Here is a 26,027-nt window from a genome sequence, read left to right as displayed (position 1 = left end):
GACAAGCAGCGTCGCCTTTTATGGTAAGCGTTGGTTGCTGAAGGTCTATTCTACCCGGGACCTTCACAGGTCCTGAGTTTTCTTGTATTATCAACAGTGGTGACATCATTCAAATCATATTGTGAAGTAAAGTAAGAATGACGTCAAAAATGAGCAATTCCAGATGCTACCATGGGAACCAGCTGGAACGGCCAGCTGAGGACTCTTCACTCTTGAGCCCATACTCGATGTAAACGAGTGCAGACAGTAAAACCCTTTGATGTACTTTTGTGTTTACAACGTCGATAAACATCACGCCGTCGGTTCCAAATGCATTCCCGTGCTTCAAATACTCAATAACACCCGGAAACTGGCCAACACATGATGTTTATCTCCTAAAAGGATAGCGCAAATACGCACACGCAAACGCACAATTATTTGACTTCACCCAGCACCGGAAAGTTCAATGCAACACGTGTCACGCCAGTCGAGCTGTCAAGCTCGGTGAGACATGCAATGTACATCTCACGGACGGTTCGTGAAACGCGTGCTGAGGCGAATCGTTGAAGAGTCGACTGCACATCTTCACCAGACGACATTCTAACGCAACTGGATAACCCACATAACACGATGCGAAAACGCCTCTTGACATTTATTGTATTTTCAGGTAAGCTTTGACCGCTGAATGTATAAGAATGTGTGGCGAATTTTTGTGAAGCTTTTCTTGATAATCCATATCTTAATTCTTTTTCGTAAAAGGACAGATGAGGCATGTTCAATGTTTACGTGCCGTCTCGATTGCACTTAGACATTGTGGATCGGTTGTCAGGTTCGGCGATTTTGTTTGTGTAGATTGTTGCTGGAAATCTCAATCACTGGATTGTCCGAATATTTACAGTCTTTCGTCATATAGCTGGTATATTGCTGAATTCACCTTTAAACAACAATAACAGATCTGTGATAGTCATACTATTTCCCCAGACACTTAATTTATACAGACACGTCATGTTGGCTTGTCTGACACTGGGTTTCTAGTTTCTAGTTCACAGTCCTTGAACCACATTATTTTCCCTACAGCCTATCCCTCCCTGCTACCCGTGAAGGTCCGGGGATAGAATAGGCCTTCAGCAACCCATGCTTGCCATAAAAGGCGACTATGCTTGTCGGAAGAGGCGACTAACGGGATCGGGTGGTTAGGTTCGCTGACTTGGTTGACACTTGTCATTGGTTCCCAATAGCGCAGATCGATGCTCCGGTTGTTGATCACTGGATTGTCTGGCTCAGACGCGATTATTTACAGACCACCCCCATATAGCTGGAATATTGTTGAGTGCGGCGTAAAACTAAACTCACTCGCTCACACATCCTGTAATGTAGACTGTGTCACAGTCCCTGAACCACATCATTTTCCCTACGGCCTGACCTTCCGTGCCTGCACAAATAAACCCTAAATGAAGCAAGTCTAGATTTCCGCAGGTTCAAGTGCCGAATGTCTCGTCTCATGGCGATTTCCTTCCAATCTGAGTGGATTTATTTGTAACTAGCAAAACTATAAATGTTTAAAGACAAAGCGTTAGTCCAGTTTGTCAAGAATTTACAGTCTGTCGTTCAGTGTGCGAAATAGTTTCCGAACTTTGCTTGCCAGCAGGGATAGCTATGCCCACAGGGGCTTAAGTTATATATATAGGTGTATGTTTCTGACACCGTTTCTATGCGATACAAGCCCTTGTGGCTATGCTTGAAAGTTAGTAGCCCACAAAATAATTCACTGGCCAGACATTTGAATGCAGACTCGAGTTTCCTCTTTAATTTGTTACATAGATGAACACTTTTTTCATCAGGTCTTAACCTTGCATGACTTACAAGTGTATTCTTTTAGCTTAACAAGTCGGAGAGATCGGTGAGGTACCGGACATACTTTGTCCTGAGACACAATACTGATCATACTGTAAACTTAGAACCAATACTGACACAGACACACGTTCAGTTGATCAGACACTGCTTTAACTCATGCACACCGTGTATTCGTTGAGTCGTAAAACAGCCACTAACTACATTCCATTTATTTGCAAAATGTGTAGGTTGGTTGTATAACGCCGCACTCAGCACTATGTGGCGGAGGTTTGTAAATATCCGAGTCAGGACCAGACAATCCAGTGATCAACAGCATGAGCATCGACCTACACAATTTGGATACGTTGATGTATCTCAACCAAGTCACCAAGCCCCCTTACCCTATACCGTTACGAGACCCGTGAAGGTCCCGGGGTAGAATAGGCCTTCAGCAACCCATGCTTGCCATAAAAGGTGACTATGCTTGTCGTAAGAGGCGACTAACGGGATCGGGTGGTCAGACTAGCTGACTTGGTTGACACATGTCATCGGTTCCCAATTGCACAGATCGATGCTCATGTTGTTGATCACTGGATTGTCTGGTCCAGGCTCGATTATTTACAGACCGTCGCCATATAGCTGGAATATTGCTAAGTGCGACGTAAAACTAAACTCACTCACTCACTATACCGTTACGACAAGTATGGGTCACGGGAGATCATTTCTTACTCGGATCTTCACTACTGGTGTTCCGATTAATTGAAATAATCGAAGATTGGTCGCAGTGACCAAGCGACCAAGCAATCGATCACTTTTTCTCATAATCGAACACAAACGTTTTTGGAACTTCTGTTTTAGTGTTTGAAACACATGGTGGAACATATCCTCGAAGTTGTCAGGGCCTGAAAACGTGATTATTTCTTAGAAAGCTCACCTCACTGACTGGAAAGTCAAAACTGAATGTTTCTTGGAGTTTCCAGGAAGTTTATATTCATGATATATTAGACATTACTTCGAAATTGCATCATGTTATACACATCTGCAATAACAATCTGGATAGGAAAATCTGAGAAATGACGCTAACCAATTTTTTTTCAATGATTGTTCGTTGGTAATGAAGCAATCATCAATTGTGGGATTTCAACCGATTCCCAAAACTAATCGTCACTGGTTTCAAGAACCGGAAGGTAATTATAAAGGATAAGGACACTTTCAATTTATGGACTAACAACATATGACTATCTATCTTATTTCGAACGAGTCTACTACTCCCAGTCGCTGCTCGTCATCCATTCAATTTTTTTAGTTTCGAAAATGTTACATACAGAATCTACATTTCACATATAACGGAATTTGAGATTATCATATGATAAGACGTATAGTTGTATCAAAAACAAACAATAGCACACACCCCCTCCCCAATAAATAAATAAATAAATAAATAAATGTGAACAAAAAAAAAAAAAAAAAAAAAAGGAAAAGAAAAGAAAACCAAAATGACTTTATTTCCAAAACTCACTTCTGAACACAAGTTTCGATGACGCCTATACATATGTGATGATGTGTTCCAAAATAATAAAATATAATACTAAAATCCTATAACAAAACAGAAAAATATCGTATGTGCCGTCGGTTTTCAGTTGCATTTCTTTATTTGATCATGTTTGTTACGTCAATGTGTGTAAATGTTCTCTCCTTCACTGGGGGTATGTAGAGTACTTGATATAGAATTAATGTTTATTAACTTGAACCTAAATCTCTTGGTCATAGTGTTTGTAGAGTGAAAAACGTTATGGTTTAAATTTGCTGCAGGAGTGTGTTAATGTATGTTATCGTATCCCAGTTTTGTAGATAGATGCTTATGAAAACCCGGGCTCGATTCCCGACTTGGACACAATGGGTGAAACTCATCGCTACTGTCCCAGCCGTGATGCTGCTGGAATATCGCTAAAATCGGGGTAAAACCAAACTCACTGACTGAAAATCGTCCAACCCTGATACATTGTTGTGGCCTCGTACCAACCCCATTTTCGAATATCGAATACCATCCGATATTTCTCTCTTCGAGTGTATTTGCCACATCCCCGTAGGCCAACAGGGCATATAAAAATTCACTCCCCAAAAGCAGATTAAAAAGTAAGGTCATGCTTTCCTAGGTCAAACGCGGTCACCATTTGAAATAGAATGAAAAACAAAATACAAGCGATGTTGATGTTTAGTTGTACACATGAATGTTGAATCCAAATACGATTTTATCACTGTCTTGCCTACCGAAGGACCGGGTACCTAGTACTCTCAAACCTTCCCCTTACCAGATGGGTGTTGCTACTAAATTGATGGTCTCATTTAGGATTGTTTTCTTACAGTTTTGATTGACGTGACATGGGGTGAATGTCCGATGTTGACGCCATGTTCTCAAACACACGCAACGGCTCTCTCTTCGTTGACCACAGGACCACCTGACTGCAGGTACGTTTCGGTCAGGTTAGGTCTCACTCCAGGTACGTCATGCCAGGTCTCTCACAGGTACGTCATCTAAAGACCACATGACTCCAGGTACACCATGTCAGATCTCCCTCCAGCCTTGTCATGTGAGATCTCTCTCCAGGTACGTCATGGGATATCTCTCTCCAGGTACATCATGTCAGGTCTACCATGGTCACAGGTATGTCATGTCAGATATCACTCCGGGTAGGTCATGACAGGTCTCTCTCGACGACATGTATATGGTATCACATATTTTGCGACTATAGACATGCCATGCGGATCCTCAACTGCAATTACATTTTTTCACGACAGATGGAGGGGGAATTGGCGCCCATTGATGATGTTGGATATGTGTTTCCATCGTTACACCTTCGACTGGAATTAAAAGCTAATTATAGTCACGACATTTGTGTATCCGCTTGAGTGCGGATGGCTTTACGCTGTTTTAGAAATATTCCAGCAATATCACGGCAGAAAATGGTCTTCACAGATTGTACGGAATCAAACTCAGTTTGGGGGCGTGGCGAGCAAAAACTTTAACCAGCAGGCTTCCCCATTCAACACACGTTTGTACCACACGCCTTTGGGGAAGGATATCGCTGACGTTTGTTGTCATGTGTAGAATGGAGGCGTTCGTGTAGCGAAACGGTTAATGTGTTCGCTCGTCACGCCGAGAGCCCAGGTGTAATTCCCTACGTGGGTACATGATGAGAAGCCCGCTTCTGGTGAATTCACGCGCGCACACACGCACTCACACTTGTGGAAATATTATCATTTACCTTTCAGTGCATTACAGAATTTCATCCATTGCGTCCGTTCCTGCCTCTCGTCTGACAAGAGTGTCCTGAAGTTGTCCATCTGGATAAACCACGTGTGTGCCAGACAGCTGCCACAACGTAGTCCAGCCATTGCGCAGAGCCTCCAACACATTATCAGTTGGTTCGCCAATGGTAAGTCAGCGCCATTGCGTATTCAGATGTTTCGTTCGGGCAAGACCAACCTCACATTTACTCCACCTTACACCCAGTGTGTGTTGATATTTGCTGTTCAGTTCTTCCTTGCTTAGTACCTGGGACAGGAATTCCAACTGCACAAGTGTCGCGTTCTGTGCACAACTGTATAACCTCAATTTCCCTCAGGTCGAGCCAGGTTATGCATACAGATGCACACACCACATAGACATGATATAGATTTAAAACGTAACAAGACTGTTCCCCACATATGAACATCATATTACAATATTACTGAAACCAAACAGACACGTGGATGTGTTCACGGTCCCACTTTCATTACTAATTTTAAATACCCAAGATCTTCAAGACTGCATCCATTTAAGTCACTCTATCCATTTCATATTGTATTTTACCTTAGTGCCACAGTTACAATTTATAGCTTGTTTATGCGTGTGGTTGAAAGCCACCTTTAGCAGTATACGTGGAGGTTGATACCTTTTGGTAACTTGCCTGGTGGTGGGAATCAAGGGGATAACCAAACACTTCCGGGCTGAGTGCACTGTATTTCAGTTGGGTATCCAGACTGAACTGTGATATAGTGTCGTAGTGGTCAGGCACCATGAGACACACGTCGAAGCAGACATATGCACACACTTACGAACGTCCGCACATCTTCGTCCAAGACCCTAAACGTAAGAGATATAATGTTTGTATTTGTGGTTGCAGCTGTTACAGCCATGCTGTTTGTTCTAGTGTGTATTTGTTTTTGTGTTGCATATAAAATCTCCACATTTCGGAAGCCGGAGATTCAAAACTTGACACCCAGGAGTTTCAATAATATATTTAATATTATCATATTGGTGTTATTCATCAGGAACATCACTGCGCCTGAACGCAGAAGATTTACGGTTACTGCTCAACTGCTCGGCCGTTTCAACTTGCGTGCCGCAAAACATATCCTCACTCAGCGGAGAAAACACGTGCAAGTAGGTCATTCTTTGTTGTTTGCTTGTTTATTATTACAGCTTGTTCAGCTTGACCTGATCAAGTGAATACTAATGCATTGCGTGACCGCGTCACAACTGATTGGGTGTATTATTGTGAAGGGGTGCGTCTTTGTCAGGTGATTGTCAAAGTGTCGGAACAGCCGAGACATGGTCGCCGTTTGACATCTCACTGTCGAGAAATCGTCAGCAATGTCGTAACATTCTTTGACCAATTAGTTACAGATGGTTTAATGTTTCCTATTCGGACTTTCAGCGAGCAGCAACAGTGAACCGGACTCTGAATGTAACTTACTGACCACTGTAAAGTTCGTAAACCAAACTATGTAGCTTATGGCTGATAAAAACAAATCAATTAAAACATGGTCAGTGAATAATAGAGTCGGAACTAGATTAGACCGTGGGACTAGACGGTGTTTAACATAGGCATCGATCCAAGCAACTGGGATACGATGACATGTGTCAACGAAGTCAGCGATCCTGACCACCCGATCCTGTTAGTCGCCTCTTACGACAAGAATAGTCGCCTTTTATTCCAAGCATGGGTTGCTGGTGGCCTATTCTACCTCGTACCTCCACAACCAGTGACTATAAACATTGCTTGTTGAGCGTTTCTTTGAAATGGATGGGTAACAAAGTAGCCACAATTTACTGACGACTTTTGGATTGCTCGCTCACTCGTCCCGCTGAATGTAAGTAGTATAGGGAATGGGGAGAAAAACCGGTAGCGGGTACACTTTGCTCAGAAGCTTCTGAGTATAGCTAATTCTGCTACCAGCATATATATTCAACAAGACCCATTCGATAAGACCACTTTTCGGCTGCTCCCAATTACTCCCAATTATAGTGTATTCCCAATTAGAGCTATGCGGGTACATAGACATAGAAATATGCCAGGAACCAAGCTCTCGCGAGAAGCATATACCGAGATCCGATCGGGTCGTTTGTCCATTCGGGAAGCGAAGAGGAAGTATCACATATCGCAAGCTCGATACACACGAATCCGAGGTGGTATAGACAAGCCCACAACTCCCGATATATCCGAAGACTTGGAGGCCCTGCTGCAGAAGTGTCGCCCCATGTTGCTTTCCGACCGAGAGAAACAAATCCTGGAGCAATCGGGACACACCTTCTACGAGCACTACCAGATCCCCAAACAGTTTCTCGAACTCTACTTGCTGTGCTTTCGTCCACTAGTAGAAGCCACTCTATCGGAACTGCCTGCTCTCTTCGGACCCGACAACTCTACGTGCAAGTGTGGTGCCACCGACCACTGCGTCGACAGCAAGAAATGCATTCTCTGGGAACAGAAAGCGATAGACTACACACCCCAGGAGCGACTTCCACTCGAGGTTCCAGAAGAGATCGAGGTTGGCAGCTGTTGTGTGAATATAGAGAACCTATACGACAACGCCTGCCTTTTCTGGAGTATACAATACGCACTCCTCATCAACAAATTGATGGACCGTTGTACGTGTAAGGAGAAAGAGTCTTGTATCTTCTGGCTGTTATCGGAGAAAGCAGAGGTACCACAGGGGCGGGGTAATATTTGGCATACCCCATTACCCGACTATGGTGGACCCAAGCATATGGAAGTAGCACCCCCTCCATGCAGCGAACACAAAAAAGCTGCGAACGTCCCAGAAGGAGTCTACTTATGCAAAAAGTTTGCTGTAGCGGGACACGAAGGGAAGAACCGGCTGTTATTGCTACTCGATCCCCCGACTGGGGAAACGATTCCAGTCTATGGCTACAAGATACGAGAAACGATTCGGGCTGCCGGGGGAATAGAACGCCTACGGTTAGTGCGGGAACCGTTTCTATGCAAGCTCGGTAAAATCTGCTACTCACCTATATCAGAAAAGAAAGACGATAGAGAAATCGAATTACTGCTTCCAGACATTGGACGAGAATAGGTCCGGCAGCTCACCTAGTATTTTGGTAGATGCAGTCGTGGGCTTACAAAGGACGAATACTTATCTAGGCTAGTTTTTCGTATTCCAACTGCTTTTCGTGGTACCCTACTACTTTTTTCCCCTCAAAAAACAACACTCTACTGCATAATGAAGGGATCCCCACGTTTCGTCTTGGGTGTTTCTACCTTCTCGGTCGGTGTGTGCACTGATTTGCTGTGCTTCCAGGTCTTGTAGACGACCTTCCAGAGAAAAACAGCGGCTAGCGAAAGGTAGGTCCACCTTTGGGCTGTTTCTAGTATCTGCCGCACCTTCTGGATATCCAGATGGGTCTCTTCTTGTTCCTCCTCAACGTTTTCTATTTCCTCTTCCTCATTGTCCTTATCCAGCATCGACAAGATGTCGACCAACAAATTCGTGGTTTGCTCCATATGAGCCGGCAACGTATTCGTGGTTTGTTCCAAACGAGCCGACATCGCTGCAGTTTGCTTCACACTAGCCTCTAGCCTCCCCAAGCGGTTGTAGAAGTCCTGGATGGTGGACACAGTCGGCTCTGCAGCATATGAGCATTTGCTAAGCATTACTAAGCATTGCTAAGCATTATTAGAAGTTTCCTGGGAGAGGATTGGTTCCTATATAGACAAGTAGGAAGTATGGTATATATATATTCCCAGGAAAAACACCCCATGCCACCAAGAAGAGATTTGTCTTCGGAAAAGGTCCAAGAAATACGCTCCCTTCGAGGGGTGCTCCCAGCAAGCGAGGTCAAAAAGCGCTTCGGTATTGGATCCACAAGACTCTACGACATATGGCGAGAGCCTGCTGTAGAACCTCCGACCAGCACAGACGCATTGCCTGCTCCCGCTAGTGAGACGTCTGCCGGCAGCGTATTGCCTGCGGCCATCTTACCCCCTAGCGAGAGCGTATTGCCTGCTGCAGAGCCGACTGTGTCCACCATCCAGGACTTCTACAACCGCTTGGGGAGGCTAGAGGCTAGTGTGAAGCAAACTGCAGCGATGTCGGCTCGTTTGGAACAAACCACGAATACGTTGCCGGCTCATATGGAGCAAACCACGAATTTGTTGGTCGACATCTTGTCGATGCTGGATAAGGACAATGAGGAAGAGGAAATAGAAAACGTTGAGGAGGAACAAGAAGAGACCCATCTGGATATCCAGAAGGTGCGGCAGATACTAGAAACAGCCCAAAGGTGGACCTACCTTTCGCTAGCCGCTGTTTTTCTCTGGAAGGTCGTCTACAAGACCTGGAAGCACAGCAAATCAGTGCACACACCGACCGAGAAGGTAGAAACACCCAAGACGAAACGTGGGGATCCCTTCATTATGCAGTAGAGTGTTGTTTTTTGAGGGGAAAAAAGTAGTAGGGTACCACGAAAAGCAGTTGGAATACGAAAAACTAGCCTAGATAAGTATTCGTCCTTTGTAAGCCCACGACTGCATCTACCAAAATACTAGGTGAGCTGCCGGACCTATTCTCGTCCAATGTCTGGAAGCAGTAATTCGATTTCTCTATCGTCTTTCTTTTCTGATATAGGTGAGTAGCAGATTTTACCGAGCTTGCATAGAAACGGTTCCCGCACTAACCGTAGGCGTTCTATTCCCCCGGCAGCCCGAATCGTTTCTCGTATCTTGTAGCCATAGACTGGAATCGTTTCCCCAGTCGGGGGATCGAGTAGCAATAACAGCCGGTTCTTCCCTTCGTGTCCCGCTACAGCAAACTTTTTGCATAAGTAGACTCCTTCTGGGACGTTCGCAGCTTTTTTGTGTTCGCTGCATGGAGGGGGTGCTACTTCCATATGCTTGGGTCCACCATAGTCGGGTAATGGGGTATGCCAAATATTACCCCGCCCCTGTGGTACCTCTGCTTTCTCCGATAACAGCCAGAAGATACAAGACTCTTTCTCCTTACACGTACAACGGTCCATCAATTTGTTGATGAGGAGTGCGTATTGTATACTCCAGAAAAGGCAGGCGTTGTCGTATAGGTTCTCTATATTCACACAACAGCTGCCAACCTCGATCTCTTCTGGAACCTCGAGTGGAAGTCGCTCCTGGGGTGTGTAGTCTATCGCTTTCTGTTCCCAGAGAATGCATTTCTTGCTGTCGACGCAGTGGTCGGTGGCACCACACTTGCACGTAGAGTTGTCGGGTCCGAAGAGAGCAGGCAGTTCCGATAGAGTGGCTAGGCAGTCGGTGCATCGGTTGTGTCTGTCCTTGGGGCCCGGATAGCAGTTATCAGCGAGAATGATTCGGAGTTTGCCCGCCGAGGGTCGAAATTGGTTGGGTGGGTAGATGTAGACGAAATCAACTATTTTGCCGGCTTCTACTAGTGGACGAAAGCACAGCAAGTAGAGTTCGAGAAACTGTTTGGGGATCTGGTAGTGCTCGTAGAAGGTGTGTCCCGATTGCTCCAGGATTTGTTTCTCTCGGTCGGAAAGCAACATGGGGCGACACTTCTGCAGCAGGGCCTCCAAGTCTTCGGATATATCGGGAGTTGTGGGCTTGTCTATACCACCTCGGATTCGTGTGTATCGAGCTTGCGATATGTGATACTTCCTCTTCGCTTCCCGAATGGACAAACGACCCGATCGGATCTCGGTATATGCTTCTCGCGAGAGCTTGGTTCCTGGCATATTTCTATGTCTATGTACCCGCATAGCTCTAATTGGGAATACACTATAATTGGGAGTAATTGGGAGCAGCCGAAAAGTGGTCTTATCGAATGGGTCTTGTTGAATATATATGCTGGTAGCAGAATTAGCTATACTCAGAAGCTTCTGAGCAAAGTGTACCCGCTACCGGTTTTTCTCCCCATTCCCTATACTACTATGTATAACGCCGATCTTCCATAGTTTTCCTGGAATATTGCAAAAAACGGCGTAACGACATTTTTACTCACTCTCTCACCCACCCACTCTCTCATCCACTCACTCTCTCACTCTCTCATCCACTCACTCTCTCACCCACTCATTCTCTCACTCACTCACTCTCTCATCCACTCACTCTCACCCACTCATTTATCTCACCCACTCACTCTCATCCACTCACTCTCACCCACTCACTCTCTCATCCACTCACTCTCTCACCCACCCACTCACTCTCTCACCCACTCATTCTCTCACCCACTCACTCTCACTCATCACCCACTCACCAAAGGCCTTTGAAATCACAACCCAATTACTCTCTTGTTTGTTAATAAAAAAGACCCCACAAGCAACCCTCCTGGAGGGTATAGACATTAAGAAAACACTGCATGTAATGCATCAAGAACATTAACAAGATGCTGTATGGTGTAGTGTTGCAGGGTCTCTGTACAAGTGTGTTGACGCCGCGTTAACGCTGTGCACCGCCCCTGACGCAGTTCGAACTTTCTTGGCGTCTCAAAAACAAGAAATCGACCAATTCTGTAATTCCGGTGAGGTCTTCGATAACCACTGTGCATGTCATGTTTTACAGATATCCGTATGTATGTATGTGTGTGTGCGTGCGTGGGTGTGTGTGAGAGAGACTGCGTGCACGCCTGCGTGTACGTGTGTGTTAGACAGTTAAAGCGTTTGCTAGTCACGCCGAAGGCCCGGGTTCGATTCTCCACATGGGTACTACGTGTGAAGCCCATTTCTTGTGTCCTGCCCTGTGAAATTGCTGGAACATTGCTAAAAGTGGCGTAAAACCATTCTCAGTCAGTTAAAGAGATTCTTTGATGTGTGACTTTGACCTATAAAGACCGCCAGATCTTAAATTAAGCTACGACCTGTTATTAGAGACTGGTATTGCTAAACATTCAATTCCACATCTGTCCATTGTAGTCTCCCAAAATGTGTTATAGAAATAAATACTACTTTGCAGATGAGTCAGATTATTGTGTAAATAATATTTTCCCCAAAGTGGAGAAAATATTTTGATAGGTGAAAGGTTCCGAAATATAGCAATAATGGTAAAATTGTACGGTCTTCCCATCTGTACACATTAAGATCTTAGGTATCTACGAAAGCTTAATGCTGCCACTTTTGTAACATAAGATATTTTTTTTCAAAGACAATTCTCGTTACTTCAATTTTGTACTCGTTGCTTCGAGTATTTTCTCGTTATTTCAATGATTTTCTCGTAACTTCGAGTATTTTCTCGTTATTTCAAATATTTTTTCGTTGCTTTGATTAATTTCTCGTTACTTCGAGAATTTTCTCGTTACTTCAAGTTTCAGTCTAAAACTTGAAATTTCGAGTATTTTCTCGTTGCTTCAAGTTTCTTTCAAAAACTTGAAATTTCGAGTATTTTCTCGTTATTTCAAAAAAAATTTTCGTTGCTTCGATTAATTTCTCGTTACTTCGAGAATTTTCTCGTTACTTCAAGTTTCAGTCAAAAACTTGATATTTCGAGTATTTTCTCGTTGCTTCAAGTTTCTTTCAAAAACTTGAAATTTCGAATATTTTCTCGTTGCTTCAAGTTTCTTTCAAAAACTTGAAATTTCGAATATTTTTTCGTTACTTCAAGTTTCTTTCAAAAACTTGAAATTTCGAGTATTTTCTCGTTGCTTCAAGTTTCTTTCAAAAACTTGAAATTTCGAGTATTTTCTCGTTGCTTCAAGTTTCTTTCAAAAACTTGAATTTTCTCGTTGCTTCGATTCCTTTTTCTTAATTTCTAAGCTTAATGGAGGTAGCATGTATATTTTAGGAGATCTGCTCCGAGCAAGATGACATCCTCATAGTCACAGCCTAAGTCACATGTCCATGGATACAGCAAAAAAATTCATATCTGAGTATAACCATCAAATGGCACATCTATGGATCATGCTTGGTACGTGTGCCAAATTTCATGAAGCTAGCATGTATAGTTTAAGGAAATCTTCTCCGAACAACATGACACCCTCATATCCACAGCATAAGTCACATTTGGAAGGAAACCGCAAAAGGTTCATATCTGGGTTTAAACCCCAAATGGCAAACCTATCTAACATGCTTGATACGTGTTCCTAGTCTGATGAAGTTATCATGAATAGTTTAGGAAATATGCTTAGGAAATACCACTTAAAACAACACATTTTATGGTTGGTTGCACAAGGCTTAATTAAGCTGTGTCGTTGAAAATTGTGGTATGTATCCTGATGAAAAAGACAACATTAGGTTTAGAAATGGTTATACGACCTCTGGCCATATGAAACTTTAAGTGTTATTGAAATTGTTCATTTAATATTTTCAAGAAAACTGCTTCGCCACATGTTGTATGTGGAGACTGAAAGCAAACCAATTCGTACTGATATTCATACCAAAATGGTATGCTTTTTGAGCAAATTGACTTCAGTCAAATCCTCAAAGTTATCGAATATATGGTATCATTTCACAGTTAAGTATTATTTGCGGTTCACTCCAAAATGACAGACCTCCTGTAAGATAAATTCAGTTAGTACACCAGTTAGCTCAGCCATGCTCTCCACCCCTATTCCATGAATGAGTTCACTTGGAGTCAGTACATAGTATACAGTCTGTTCAATCTTGGAATTCAAGCAATACTCAATCATCAAAAGGATTTCATTTCACAATGTATGAAATTGAAGTTATTCCAGAACCTTATCTTAAATTAACCTTACAAAGTAGAATTTCACTGAGAGGACAACAAATCATAGGTTACCAATGGAAACAGGGCGCTGTCTGAATGGTTTGAAAGAAAGCAAACTTTGTAATCTTTGTAAACAAGCCATATGTAACAAATTCCATGTTTTACTAATATGCCCACCACTTGTCGAACAACAACGAATATCATTTTCAACAAAATATTTCAGTGTGAATCCCTCTACCCGCACATGTATTTTTCTCATGAAATGTGATTATCAACCACTCACTCTCAAATTATCCAAATATATGACACACTGTGCCTTTTCAAATGATATCAAATTGTTTGTTCTTCTACCAGTCACTACAGAGTATAGTAACAACACATTTCCATCTTTCTTAGTTTACTTGCAATTAGAGTGAAAAGTAGTCGAGAACTGAGTTGCTTGAGAAGCTGAGAATGTTCTCAAGCACTTTTAATATAAAAAGTCTTAATATAAAAATCATAATTCATTACATGAATTAAAACAAAGTATAGTTTCCATATCTGGGCACATGTTATTATTATCAGCTTAATTAAGCCTTATGCAAACAACCCTAAAGTGTGTTGTTTTAAGCGGTCTGTCTTTTGTGAGGTCTGCTTTGTGGGAAGATACCGCGGTTACAAGGGTGCGCATCCTCCCTATTGAACTGAAAGTTTGTTTTATGACCACTGAAACTCGGGTGGTGTAGGGTGTAGGGTGTAGCTTGTAGGGTGTGTGTGACTATGAGGATGCCATCTTGATCGGGGCAGATCTCCTAAAATATACATGCTAGCTTCATCACACTTAGAAATTAAGGAAAATAAAATCGAAGCAACGAGAAAATATTCGAAATTTCAAGTTTTTGACTGAAACTTGAAGCAACGAGTAAATATTCGAAATTTCAAGTTTTTGACTGAAAATTCTCGAAGTAACGAGAAATTAATCGAAGCAATGAAAAAATATTTGAAATAACGAGAAAATACTCGAAGTTACGAGAAAATTATTGAAATAACGAAAAAATACTCGAAGCAACGAGTAAATATTTGAAGAAACGAGAACTGTCTTTGAAAAAAAATATTTTGTGCTACAAAAGTGGCAGCATTAGGCTTTCGTAGGTATCATATACTACCGACAGAAAATAAGGGAACCAAGAAATTGAATGTAGATGACTTTGACTGTGACAGGGTCCGTTATCGTGACGTATCTCCCAAACGCAACATCCAATGACAATGGAATTTCGCATAATGCATGCCCAGCACGTGCTACACGTGCATACAGAAGTTAACTCCTGTAAATGTACTGGAGAAGTCGCAATCACTAATTCAATAGAGATTGACACTTACTGACAGAAATGCCTCCGAGGCAGTATCTCGGTGAAGCAACAAAATGGATAATTGTGGGGATGGGGGGGGGGGGGGGGGGGAGACCTGGGCGTGGTAGACCAAAATGAACGTCACCACGACAGGATGGTCTCATTACGTTAATTGCTCTACGCGATACGCGATAGGTTTAAATCGGCCCCTGCCATCAATAGAGAATTCCGCACACTCACTGGAAGACGCATTTCAACCTCAACCGTTAAAAACCGACTCTATCAAGCTCATCTGAAAGCAAGACGGCCTTTTAAGGGTGTCACCCTTTCAGCTCACCATTAGCGCCAAAGACTGGCATGGGCTAGGCAGCATCAGGGACGGGCTATGCGACACTGGCGTTACACCATATTCTCTGATGAGTCAAGGTTTTGCCTACGATTCACAGATGGCAGAAAACGTTGTTGGCGTCGGAGCGGGGAGCGATATGCCAGAGCAGCAATTCTTGACCATGATCGATATGGAGGTGGTAGTGTCATGGTTTGGGGTGGGATTACACATGACAGACGTTTAGATTTGCTCATAATTAAGGGAGCCATGACTGGTCAGCGATACGTTGACCAAATATTGCGTCCTGTTGTGGCTCCATTGGCTAGAGTTATCGGCCGAAATTTTGTATTCCAAGATGATAATGCCAGACCACATCGGGCCCGAATTGTCTCCGCTTATCTCCGACAAGAAGGTATCCAGACATTGGACTGGCCCTCTAAGTCTCCAGACCTGTCCCCAATTGAACATCTCTGGGACGTTCTTGGTCGAAGGGTGTACGCCAGGGACCCAGGACCCGCCAACCTGGCCCACCTTGGTGCAGCTCTCCAAGAGGAATGGCGGGCAATACCACGGGCAACCATCCGGAAATTGATTAACAGCATGCCATCAAGGTGCCGTGAATGTGTTTCCCAACATGGTGGAAACACCAGATATTGAACTTGACGCCTAAAATTGATTTAGTGGATATTTAAAGCAGTTTCAAATTCGCTATTATTTCATTAGTTCCCTTATTTCTTGTCGGTAGTATATATCCCATCTACATCTTTGTCATGTCTCCGTGCACAGATAATAACCAGTTCATGCAGAAAATGACATATTTTATAATCAGTCGATTAATTAATCAATTTTTATCAATTAGCAGAAAATGGCAAGCTTCTACAGAAAGCGGCTGTATACACCATGTTATGTCTAAGCACCATAAACTCATATGATCGTCTGACTGGTACAACGGCCCTTGGACCTACGGTTGAGAAATAGGGACCTAATTTGGAACAATTCATCATTCAGAGTTGCGCCCCTTACCCATGCCAGAATCCGATGATCATGACTTGGTATCCTAAATTGTCAGACATGCATTTTACTTTCCCTTCCTTAGATGTTTTAGATAGAAAAATACGAAAGGCATAAATAAATGTTCAGACAGGTGTACAAGACAGGGAGTTTCAAGTTCATGTGATGTTTGACAATGGTGTTTGATGCCGTTTCTTGTTTAGACCCAATGTTCTCATGTTATAGGTGAATAATGGAGTTGCCTGTGCATGTGTGTCAAGCTTTATGGTGATATATAAACCAAAACGTGACAAAGTCTTGACATAATCGGTCTCATAAAAAGGATTCTGCCTTTAGTTAATATTCCACCTGGTCAGTTTATCATGTTCATCGAACCGGAACAGTTTGTCATGATTTTATGTTGTTCAGTTTCGGCTTTCGTGATCTTGATTTGGCTTGTGGTGCCCTTCATTATTTCAGGTTATAAAACTGTGCTGCCATCTTTGTTTTCAAGTCTGGGTAAGTAAAGTTTGTTGGTGGTGCCTACACGTGTCCTTTTATATTCAAGTATGTGTTCCACTGGAGATATTGCTTATATGGCAGTAGATGTTTAACATCAATTACATGACTCACAGTGCTATTACGTCATAAATTTGATGACGTCACAACGCTGTCATCGCTGCACTGCAAGCCTCATGGCAGTGCCGTGTTCAGAGATCTACAATTGTCATTGAAAAGGAATAAAGAGTGAATTTTGGTGATAAATAAAATCTCACGCTTGTGTTCTCTGATATCAAATATATCAAGCTTAGATATTTCTCACTTCATCTACTCTGATTGATATAAATGATGCCAGTAGATACTTAGGTAAGATTTTCTGTATATGTATCGCAATGAATATCGTTTTAATCGTATGGGTATCACCACTGATAATGTCACGTTATTGTGTTTCGTGGTGATTGTGTTGATTGTGTTTCGTGGTGATTGTGTTGATTGTGTTTCGTGGTCATTGTGTTTCGTGGTGTAGACTATGCTGAAAAAGCTAATTAGGCACTACCTTCTTGAACTCTTAATCTAAATTACCCGTACAGATCCGGGTTAGAACTGATCTTCAGTAAAACTTGATCGTCTTGAGAGGTGACTACCTGACTTGATTGACACATTTCATCGTATGCCAGTTAGATCGATCGATGTTCATGTTGTTGATCACTGGATTGCTTGGTCCAAACTTGATCCATTAGAGACTGCCACCATATAGCTGGAATGTTGCTGAGTGCAGAGTAATGCTAAACTTACTCATTTACTCACGTAATCTAACTATAGCACAAGCCTAATTAAAGTTCACCGGTACAGTAAGGGTAACGCTGTTTTTCAGGGCAGTAACAGCTCGATGAAGGAGTGTTAGTTGAAAAGACCAAGTCGTCTGCAAATGATAATGCCTTGAGAAATATCTCCACAACATGTGCGTGGTACCATAAGCAGACTTGGTACTCATGTCAAGTATGATCCCTAGATGTGCCTTAGTCACAGCTGTGAATTTTTGCGATATAAATAGTTTTTGCGATTTCCATGGAAATGTGACTTAAGCTGTGACTAAGAGCATTCCATCTTGTCCGGAGCAGATCTCCTAAACTATCCACGCTAGCCTCATCCAACTAATTACGCATATCAAGAATGATAACTAAATGTGCGTTTGCGGAATTAAGTTCTATTTTTAACGGTTCGACGGAAATATGACTTGGCTGTGGCTATGACTGATGATGAGAATGTCGTCATGTCCTTGGCAGGTCTTCCAGACTATACATGCTAGCCTCATCAAACTTGGTACACAAGTCAAGCATGATCCCTTTGAGGATTAGGCCCAGAAGTTTATTTTTTCCATGGAAACATGACTTAGGCTATGGCTATGACATGATGAGAATGTCATCTTGTCATTGGCAGGTCTTTACAAGGACCATACATGCTATCCCATATTTTAGTTTTATCAAACTTGGTACACATGTTCGCTATGTTCGCAAAATCCCTGGGTGTGACTTTTGAGGGTTACACCAGAGTGTGAATTATAGTTTTTGCGTTTCCATGGCAACATGTTTGACCTCTACTGAATTTGGTGGTGGTGTTCTTTTCCGGAGCAGAACTGTATTGATGACATTGTCTTCTTGTCATAGCTAAAATGGATTGGATTTCTAACGAAATAAAAACAAACAACGGTTTCGGTGTTGAAACATTTACTGCTAACTACAAACGACGGAGGTCACTGAGCCTATTTTTATAAATATAGAAACGTCATAGAACAAAGCACTTGATGACATCAGTATTGACGACCTTGACCTTTGATCGTGCTGTCAGTAGCCATTTGTTCGACTTCGTTGGCATTGAAGTCGATGTTTTCATTACTGCATGTTGTAATACTATTACATTGTTACCCATATTGCACTTTTAAAAGGACCACGATACTAAAACCACCGAGACAGGACTTGTGACCTCAAACAGCTGATTTGTATTCATGCGCGTATAAAACCTTCTCCAGCCGTGATGATATAACTTCGCTATGGAAACGAGTAAGTCGTAAAATCGCTTTAAGGTACAATGAAAAATATTGTATGGAATAACTGTGCTAAAACGTTATTTGTTTAAGTGAGCGCGCCATCCAGTAAACAGTATCTTAACGAACTATCATTAGTGAGTGAGTTTAGTTTTACGCCGCGCTCAGCAATATTCCAGCTATATGGCGGCGGTTTGTAAATAATCGAGTCTGGACCAGACAATCCGGTGATCAACAACATGACCATCGATCTGCGCCATTGGAAACCGATGACATGTCAACCAAGTAAACCGTATTTCCTCTAATAAGCACCGGGAATAGAGCAATTCGCGAAAAATTATGGTAATCTGACCAAGTGAGTGCAATAAAGGCCGGAGCTCTAATAGGTTCCGGGTCTGTTACTCCGTTGAAAATATAAACGCCCGGGCTCTTATTAGTGGGAATACGACATGTGTTTTTTCTAAATTTGCTTTTCTCTCAATTCAAGACGATGGATTGTCGGCGTTGTCGTCCCCTGGGTGCGTGGAGCTGATGAGGTGTACAGGGGAGGGCCAGTCACTGGGTCTCCCTCCTGAGGACAAGGAGGCATTCTGCACGTATGTACGTCGGCCATGGCGCAGTGGGGGCGTGGCTGGGTGTCGTTGTACAATGCGATCTTAGGGCTAAAGTGATTGTAACTCCCATACTTTACTCATGCCATAGATGCATGGCCGTGGCCTGGTTCCGTTGCACACAGTGATCGTAACGATAAGGTGACCGTAATTTCCATATTTTAACATGGACTTACGAAAGTCGTAACACTCAGGTTGTTTGGTACAGCATGCTGCAGATATGTAGGCGTGACTGAGCGCCATCTTACACAGCGATGAAGATGTTTTGTACAACACACGCAGTAGGTGTGTGGGCGTTGCCGAGTGCCATTGTATAAAGCGATCTTAGCGGTAAAGTGATCGCATCTCCCAAACATTAGACGCTCATCTGATATATGAGCGTCACTGGATGTATCTTTAAGTTTGATATATTGGAACAGGTGGGTAAATATGTTCGCCCGTCAGACTGAGAAACCGGGTTGATTTCCCAACTTGAGTGCAGTGTGTAACCTGTTTCTAGTGTTCCACGCCTTGATATTGCTAGAATGTTGCATAAACCATACTCACTTTTAAGCTGTAATTGTTCCCTGCTGGAGAACGATTCAAGGAAGACTTCACGTGAATATGTTGATTCTGGATTTTAACTTTAACAATGTTATGATTAAATCACATGTACATGTGTTGCAGTGTCACACGTAATTGTGTAGCAGTGTCACACGTAATTGTACAGTGTCACACGTAATTGTGTAGCAGGGTCACACGTAATTGTGCAGTGTCACACGCAATTACGCAGAAGTGTCAGATGTAATTGTGTAGCAGTGTCACACGTAATTGTGCAGTGTATCAGTGTCACACGTAATTGTGTAGCAGGGTCACACGTAATTGTGCAGTGTCACACGCAATTACGCAGAAGCGTCAGATGTAATTGTGTAGTAGTGTCACACGTAATTGTGCAGTGTAGCAGTGTCACACGTAATTGTGCAGTGTAGCAGTGTCACACGTAATTGTGCAGTGTCACATGTAATTACGTATCAGTGTCACACGTAATTGTGAAGCAGTGCCACACGTAATTACACCGCAGTATCACACGTGATTGCGTAAATGTGTCCCATATCACAGTGTGTAGATGATTCGCCTGCCGTATGTCCACAGGTCAGCATACTAACTTGCGAACATTAGCGTTTGTAACATGTATTTTTCAGTAATATTAAACTTGTGAACACATGCATCGACGAAAGCAAGGAGGAATGCGCCGTGTCTAGCCAGTTCCGTTCATTCATCAACCGCTACAAAGACGAGGAGATGGAGCATTGTGATTCAGGTACAGTTGTCCATAAGTTGCACCCTATGTCACAAGCACTGTCGCAGCCATGTCAGCGTGGAAAGTAGCCAGTAATGTCATGCATACTGTCGGTCAGCGTGCTCCAAAGTCGATCGTTCTCTCGCTCCCAACCCTCACTCACTCACTCACTCACCTGCCCAACTACAGTGTTCCCAGAAATTATTGAGAAAATCTTTGGGTTTTTTTTCTAATGATGCTAAGATTGGAAAAAGGGCTTTCACTATGCACTAAGCATACTAAATAAGGGAGACAACTCTTGAAGGCTTAGAAGGCAGCTCATTACGTCAAGAGTTATCTCCCTTGTCTGAGCAGACGGCTTCCTGTGTTGACATGGCAGAATTTACAGCAAGAGAGAAAAGAAAGCTCATTCTAGATGATTTTGAAAGGGGTGAGGCTGATGCTAAAGTGTTAGCTTGTAGACATGGTATTCCTCTGTCTACAGTTTACAGAAGTTTGAAGAATATTCAAACAGGAACCGGGATAGAGCACAAAGCAGGGGCAGGTCGGCCTAGGAAATTCAGTGTTGTGGATCGCCGAAGACTTGGGCAGATTGTGAGTAGGGGCAAATTGAAAAGTGTTGAGAACATCAGAAATGAAATGATTAGCAGAGGAAGTCCTCAGGTATGCAATGAAACAGTTAGGCAGGAATTACAGAGACTTAATTGGGTGAAAAAACGTGAAATTCCCTCGCCGTTGATGAAAGATGCACAAAAGGAAAAACTGGTGTCGGGCTCATGAAAATCAAGATTGGGATAATGTTTTCTTTTCGGATGAAAGTTCTGTTTGGCTTTTCCCTAACTGTGTGAAAATTTGGACCAAAGATACTGTCAAACCTATCTACCAGCGACCAAAACATAGCCCGAAGTTTCACATGTGGGGTGGCATATCGGCTCGCGGAGTGACGCCATTGTGTGTTTTCACGGGAAACTTGACAAAAGAAAGATACGTTGACATCCTAAATGGTCACCTTCTTCCGACAGCACAAACATTGTATGAAGATGATTGGATTTTCCAACATGATAATGACCCAAAACACTGCGCGCTACACAAAACAGTGGTTGTCGGGCGAAAATGTTCAAGTTTTAGACTGGCCCAGTTACAGCCCAGACCTAAACCCAATTGAGAATGTGTGGGGAGTCATGAAGGACAGAATAAACCAAAAGGGACTGAGAAATATTGAAGATATGAAGGCCGAGGTGGTCCAATATTGGGATACCCTGTCAGACGATTACCTACAAACTTTGATGGGTAGTGTGCCTAGGCGTATTCAGGCATGCATTGCTGAGCGAGGAGGTCTAACAAAGTACTAAAACAAGACTGAGACTGTAAAAGGATGATGTTTTAACATGTTTATGTAAGTAAAACGCCAGAAGTTAATAAACGTAATGAGTTACATGACGCAACATGATTCTCAATAATTTCTGGGAATACTATATCTCTTAACAAACCAGGCTGCATACAACACTCAATAATATTGTTTCATTCAGTCCTTGTACATTGTAAATTAATACAACTAGAAAGAAAGAATCTCTGCCTGTCAAACCCAATTTTGAGATAACTGTTGCAGGAACCAAAACATATACTTTTTTACCCAACTGTGCACAAAATCGGATCTGCACTTGCTTTTTGCGGTCATTCACTGTCAAATACTTAATGTTGCGATACGTATCGCAGTAAAGAAATGTACATGCAACATATAGTAATTCAATGCCATTGTCAATACACAGAGATGTTTTTTTTTTCTCTAAATCAAGGACATATCAATGCTGCTTGATAATTTATCTTACCTCACACATAAATGGGTTTTTTTCTGATTGGCTGATCCAATCAATGTACCCCGCTTACAGTCAAATAACATTTTCTGTGTTACCCGCAAGAAATGTTGAACAGTTTGGACCCGTTTGGTACATTATGTTAGTACTGATTAGACTAATGCCTAACTCTTGTACTCCTTATAATGATCCAACACCCGTGCTTGAAACAGTTCAAAATTAACATTGAGGTGCTATAGAAACATTGTTCACAGGTCCCTCAAGGCTTATCTCTTCGTAAAAAAACATAAAGGGTTCATCATCCTATGTCCCCCTCGTGACCACTGAACAACTTATATTATCAATATTCTACAAGGAGTTGGTGGTATCATGTCAAAATTGATTTGAAGAGATGTACTTCCAGTTATCCAAGGTTCGGCTCAAAATGCTGACTACATACCGTATACACAGAGAAGAAAGCTGCACTTGGAGACAGCAGAGAGTTCCATACAATTGTGTATATGACTCTGCTGTTTTATGTTTTATTATGTATTCTTTTCTGTTTGCAGGTGTCGGGCTACAGTCGATAGATCTCTCGCTATTACTTCTCACTGCATCGGTTACCATGGCCATCAGACGTTTGTTGTGAATAGTCACTTGATCGAATTACAGGTGCTGTTTTGGGGGTTCAATCCCAGATTCTCCCTCAAACAATAATGTATTGTTAGAAATTAAAATCGAATGCTAGCAGAATCTGTGGCAGACCACCTAACGCTCTTGTCAGTACACATATCTCGAAAAATTTTAGTTAAAGTTATACCTTCTCCCAGCATTTGAAAGTGAAACTATACCTTGCATCGGTTTCAGTCGTAGATCAAGTCCAGTATTCACAAGTTCATTTCACACAATATCGCACATTTTCACAACGTTTTGGCCTGTATTCTATATATTGGGGCGTATGCACTCATATGTACAATATCTTTTAGTGATTGCACATTCACAACGTAGAAAATATTACAGCTTCACAGCCCATGCAACCACAATATAAACCGCCCTTGACAGTATCAATAACCACCCTTAATATACGCAATGTAGATTTCAAGACTAACTCTTATGCCTCTAGGCTGTTAAGAATTGGTCTTAAAAAGATCAATATACAACAATGCGACGTCCTCCTCTCATGGTTTCCCACACACATTGGGATTTGTGGTAACACAATGGCAAGATCTGTGATATCAGTTCTCATCCCATTGTCTCATTACAAACTCTGGTTAGATCTTACATTCGCGATCTAGTAGTATGACAGCGAGTTTGAATCAGTAAATTACACGTCATAAAAAAGACATAGGTTACACCTACCCTGACTGTCAGTACTTATTTGAAAAGGTCATCATGGAATGATACTGCCTTAGCTATAAAAGAAATTCTTATTCCTAATTTTAAAAGTTGAACTTCCCTTTTCTGTATTCGAATTGAAATTCCAGTAACATATGCTGTCAGGTTCATTCCAAACAGAATTTCCTACAACCTTGTCAGTGTAGTGTCCTCTGAAGACAGGAATCTGTACTATCTAAATATATATGTATATATCTCATAGTGGATGAAATGCTGCCATGTTTTGTTACATTTCAACTAAATCATTCACCCAGTCACTCTGAGAGTTTGGAAGTATTTCATACATGGTGAACCACCACCCACCATGCACCCACCGACTGACTCCATGAGTTTCCGGAAGTATCTGATACGCAGTGACATGAACAACTAAATGCGGGCACATATCAAAAGCCAAGCATGCGTCAAACAAAAACTTGTTATTTGTCTTATCAACCTACTTTATTTTTGTAAAGGCAATCATCTGAAACCAGATGTTCTAAAAGAGATTTTTCAGGAGTTAATTTTAATAAAAACCTTTTAGTTCAGTGAAGTATCTACTTTGTCATGGTTAGATTCGTTGTTCTCATATCGTCTCTGTCATCCGTCCGTGGGAACCAAACAGGCAGAAGGATCACAACGCAGAGCAACGCACACGTATGTATGCTCTTTACACATTGTGCCCACTGAAGGTATGAATGTCGCAGATATTTTGTTTTGAAATGACAACGAATGGAATAATTATACGACATACATTTTGTTTTGTTCAATCAGAGATTGCTATTTCAGCTATTTCAATGAAGCACGTTCGGCCACCGATCTAACACTACCTTCTGGCACGTACGACGGTGGAATATTTTAATAATCCATTATTAGGAGTAATTTATAAGCGTCGCGATTGTTACCAGGAAGTCTACAGTGGCTGCGTTTCACCTCTGTGTCTCAGCTATTTCAATAAGCTGTATTACATATACGTTTACATACACGCTAAAAGGAGACCGAGACCGAGACCGAGACCGAGATTCGGAAGTAGAGAGACAAGGCAGTGAATTTCCAACGTCGAGCTCAATCTTTTTGTGATTTATCCACACAGTTATAATAGGATCGTTAACTGATTGAGGATAGCAATTTGGAAAGGGGGAAGTTAGTATTGTAATTGAATATGGAGATGTGATTTCGCAGGTAAAATGAAATCTTTAAAGAAATAGATGACCGTGCCATAGACTGGTTGGAATTTTGGTAAATAACAGCATCTTTAAATCACCTCGGGGAAATCTATCCAGTTATCAACTTTATTATATTTGAACATTTTCCGGACTTTGCTAAATATGTTAAGAAACTATCATCTTTCAAAACCTAAAAGTTGTTATCCGTCAAGAAAAGGTACCATTGTGAAAACCTACGTTTGCTCGAGCTTCACTAACGCAGTTACTTAAAGCTGGATATCCTTCTCGGAATCATGTCTTCTTTCCGCCTGGGGACCGAAGGCATGTTACTCGGGGAGGTTACAGGAAGACCAAACACTGAACACATTCAAGACTGGGAAACGTATTAATTACAGTTTGCACAATGATCTAATCAGTTAAATAAATAAACTACATGCACTTTATGGAGGTAGATCCGTGGATGCGTTAATTGTTACTCTGTGACGGAATCGAGAGCAGTGTCTTCACGTTTACAAGATAACATAATGTTTTTACAGCAAAACAACCAAATATGAACAATATATAGTAATTTTGGACTCACTTTCGTTGTCGCATTTGTATAAGAACTGCTCTTGTTAACATCAACAACAATAATAATCATAAAATAATCATGCTCCTGATCAATACAATATCTTGTGGTTTTTCAAACACCTTGGGATTTCAGGTAACACCGAGGCCTGTTTTCTGACACCACTTCTCATCCTATGTTTTAATTCAAAACCGTGATTTCATCTTACTGATAGAATCTAGAAGGTATAACACCCAATTATACATAAGTAAATTACATAAAATGCAACAAGCCTTGACTATACAATGTATGCCTGTGGACATGTAC

At 42.0% G+C, this 26,027-nt stretch overlaps 1 protein-coding gene across 1 annotated transcript; it reads left to right on the top strand.

Annotated features, from left to right (window-relative positions):
* Positions 1-449: 449 nt before the first annotated feature.
* LOC137259821 (uncharacterized) lies at positions 450-25,816 on the top strand. The gene is made up of 9 exons (XM_067797439.1): positions 450-646; positions 4,179-4,281; positions 5,086-5,249; positions 6,127-6,238; positions 11,486-11,604; positions 16,869-16,907; positions 19,421-19,529; positions 20,726-20,844; positions 23,186-25,816. Exons 1-9 carry the CDS (start codon positions 610-612, stop codon positions 23,263-23,265), a joined length of 882 nt encoding a protein of 293 aa, XP_067653540.1. The 5' UTR covers positions 450-609; the 3' UTR covers positions 23,266-25,816.
* The last annotated feature ends 211 nt before the right edge of the window (positions 25,817-26,027 follow it).

Source organism: Haliotis asinina, chromosome 13 (genome assembly GCF_037392515.1).
Source record: "Haliotis asinina isolate JCU_RB_2024 chromosome 13, JCU_Hal_asi_v2, whole genome shotgun sequence".
NCBI classification, from domain to species: Eukaryota; Metazoa; Mollusca; class Gastropoda; order Lepetellida; family Haliotidae; genus Haliotis; species Haliotis asinina.
This window is presented reverse-complemented; position numbering and strand designations above follow the sequence as displayed.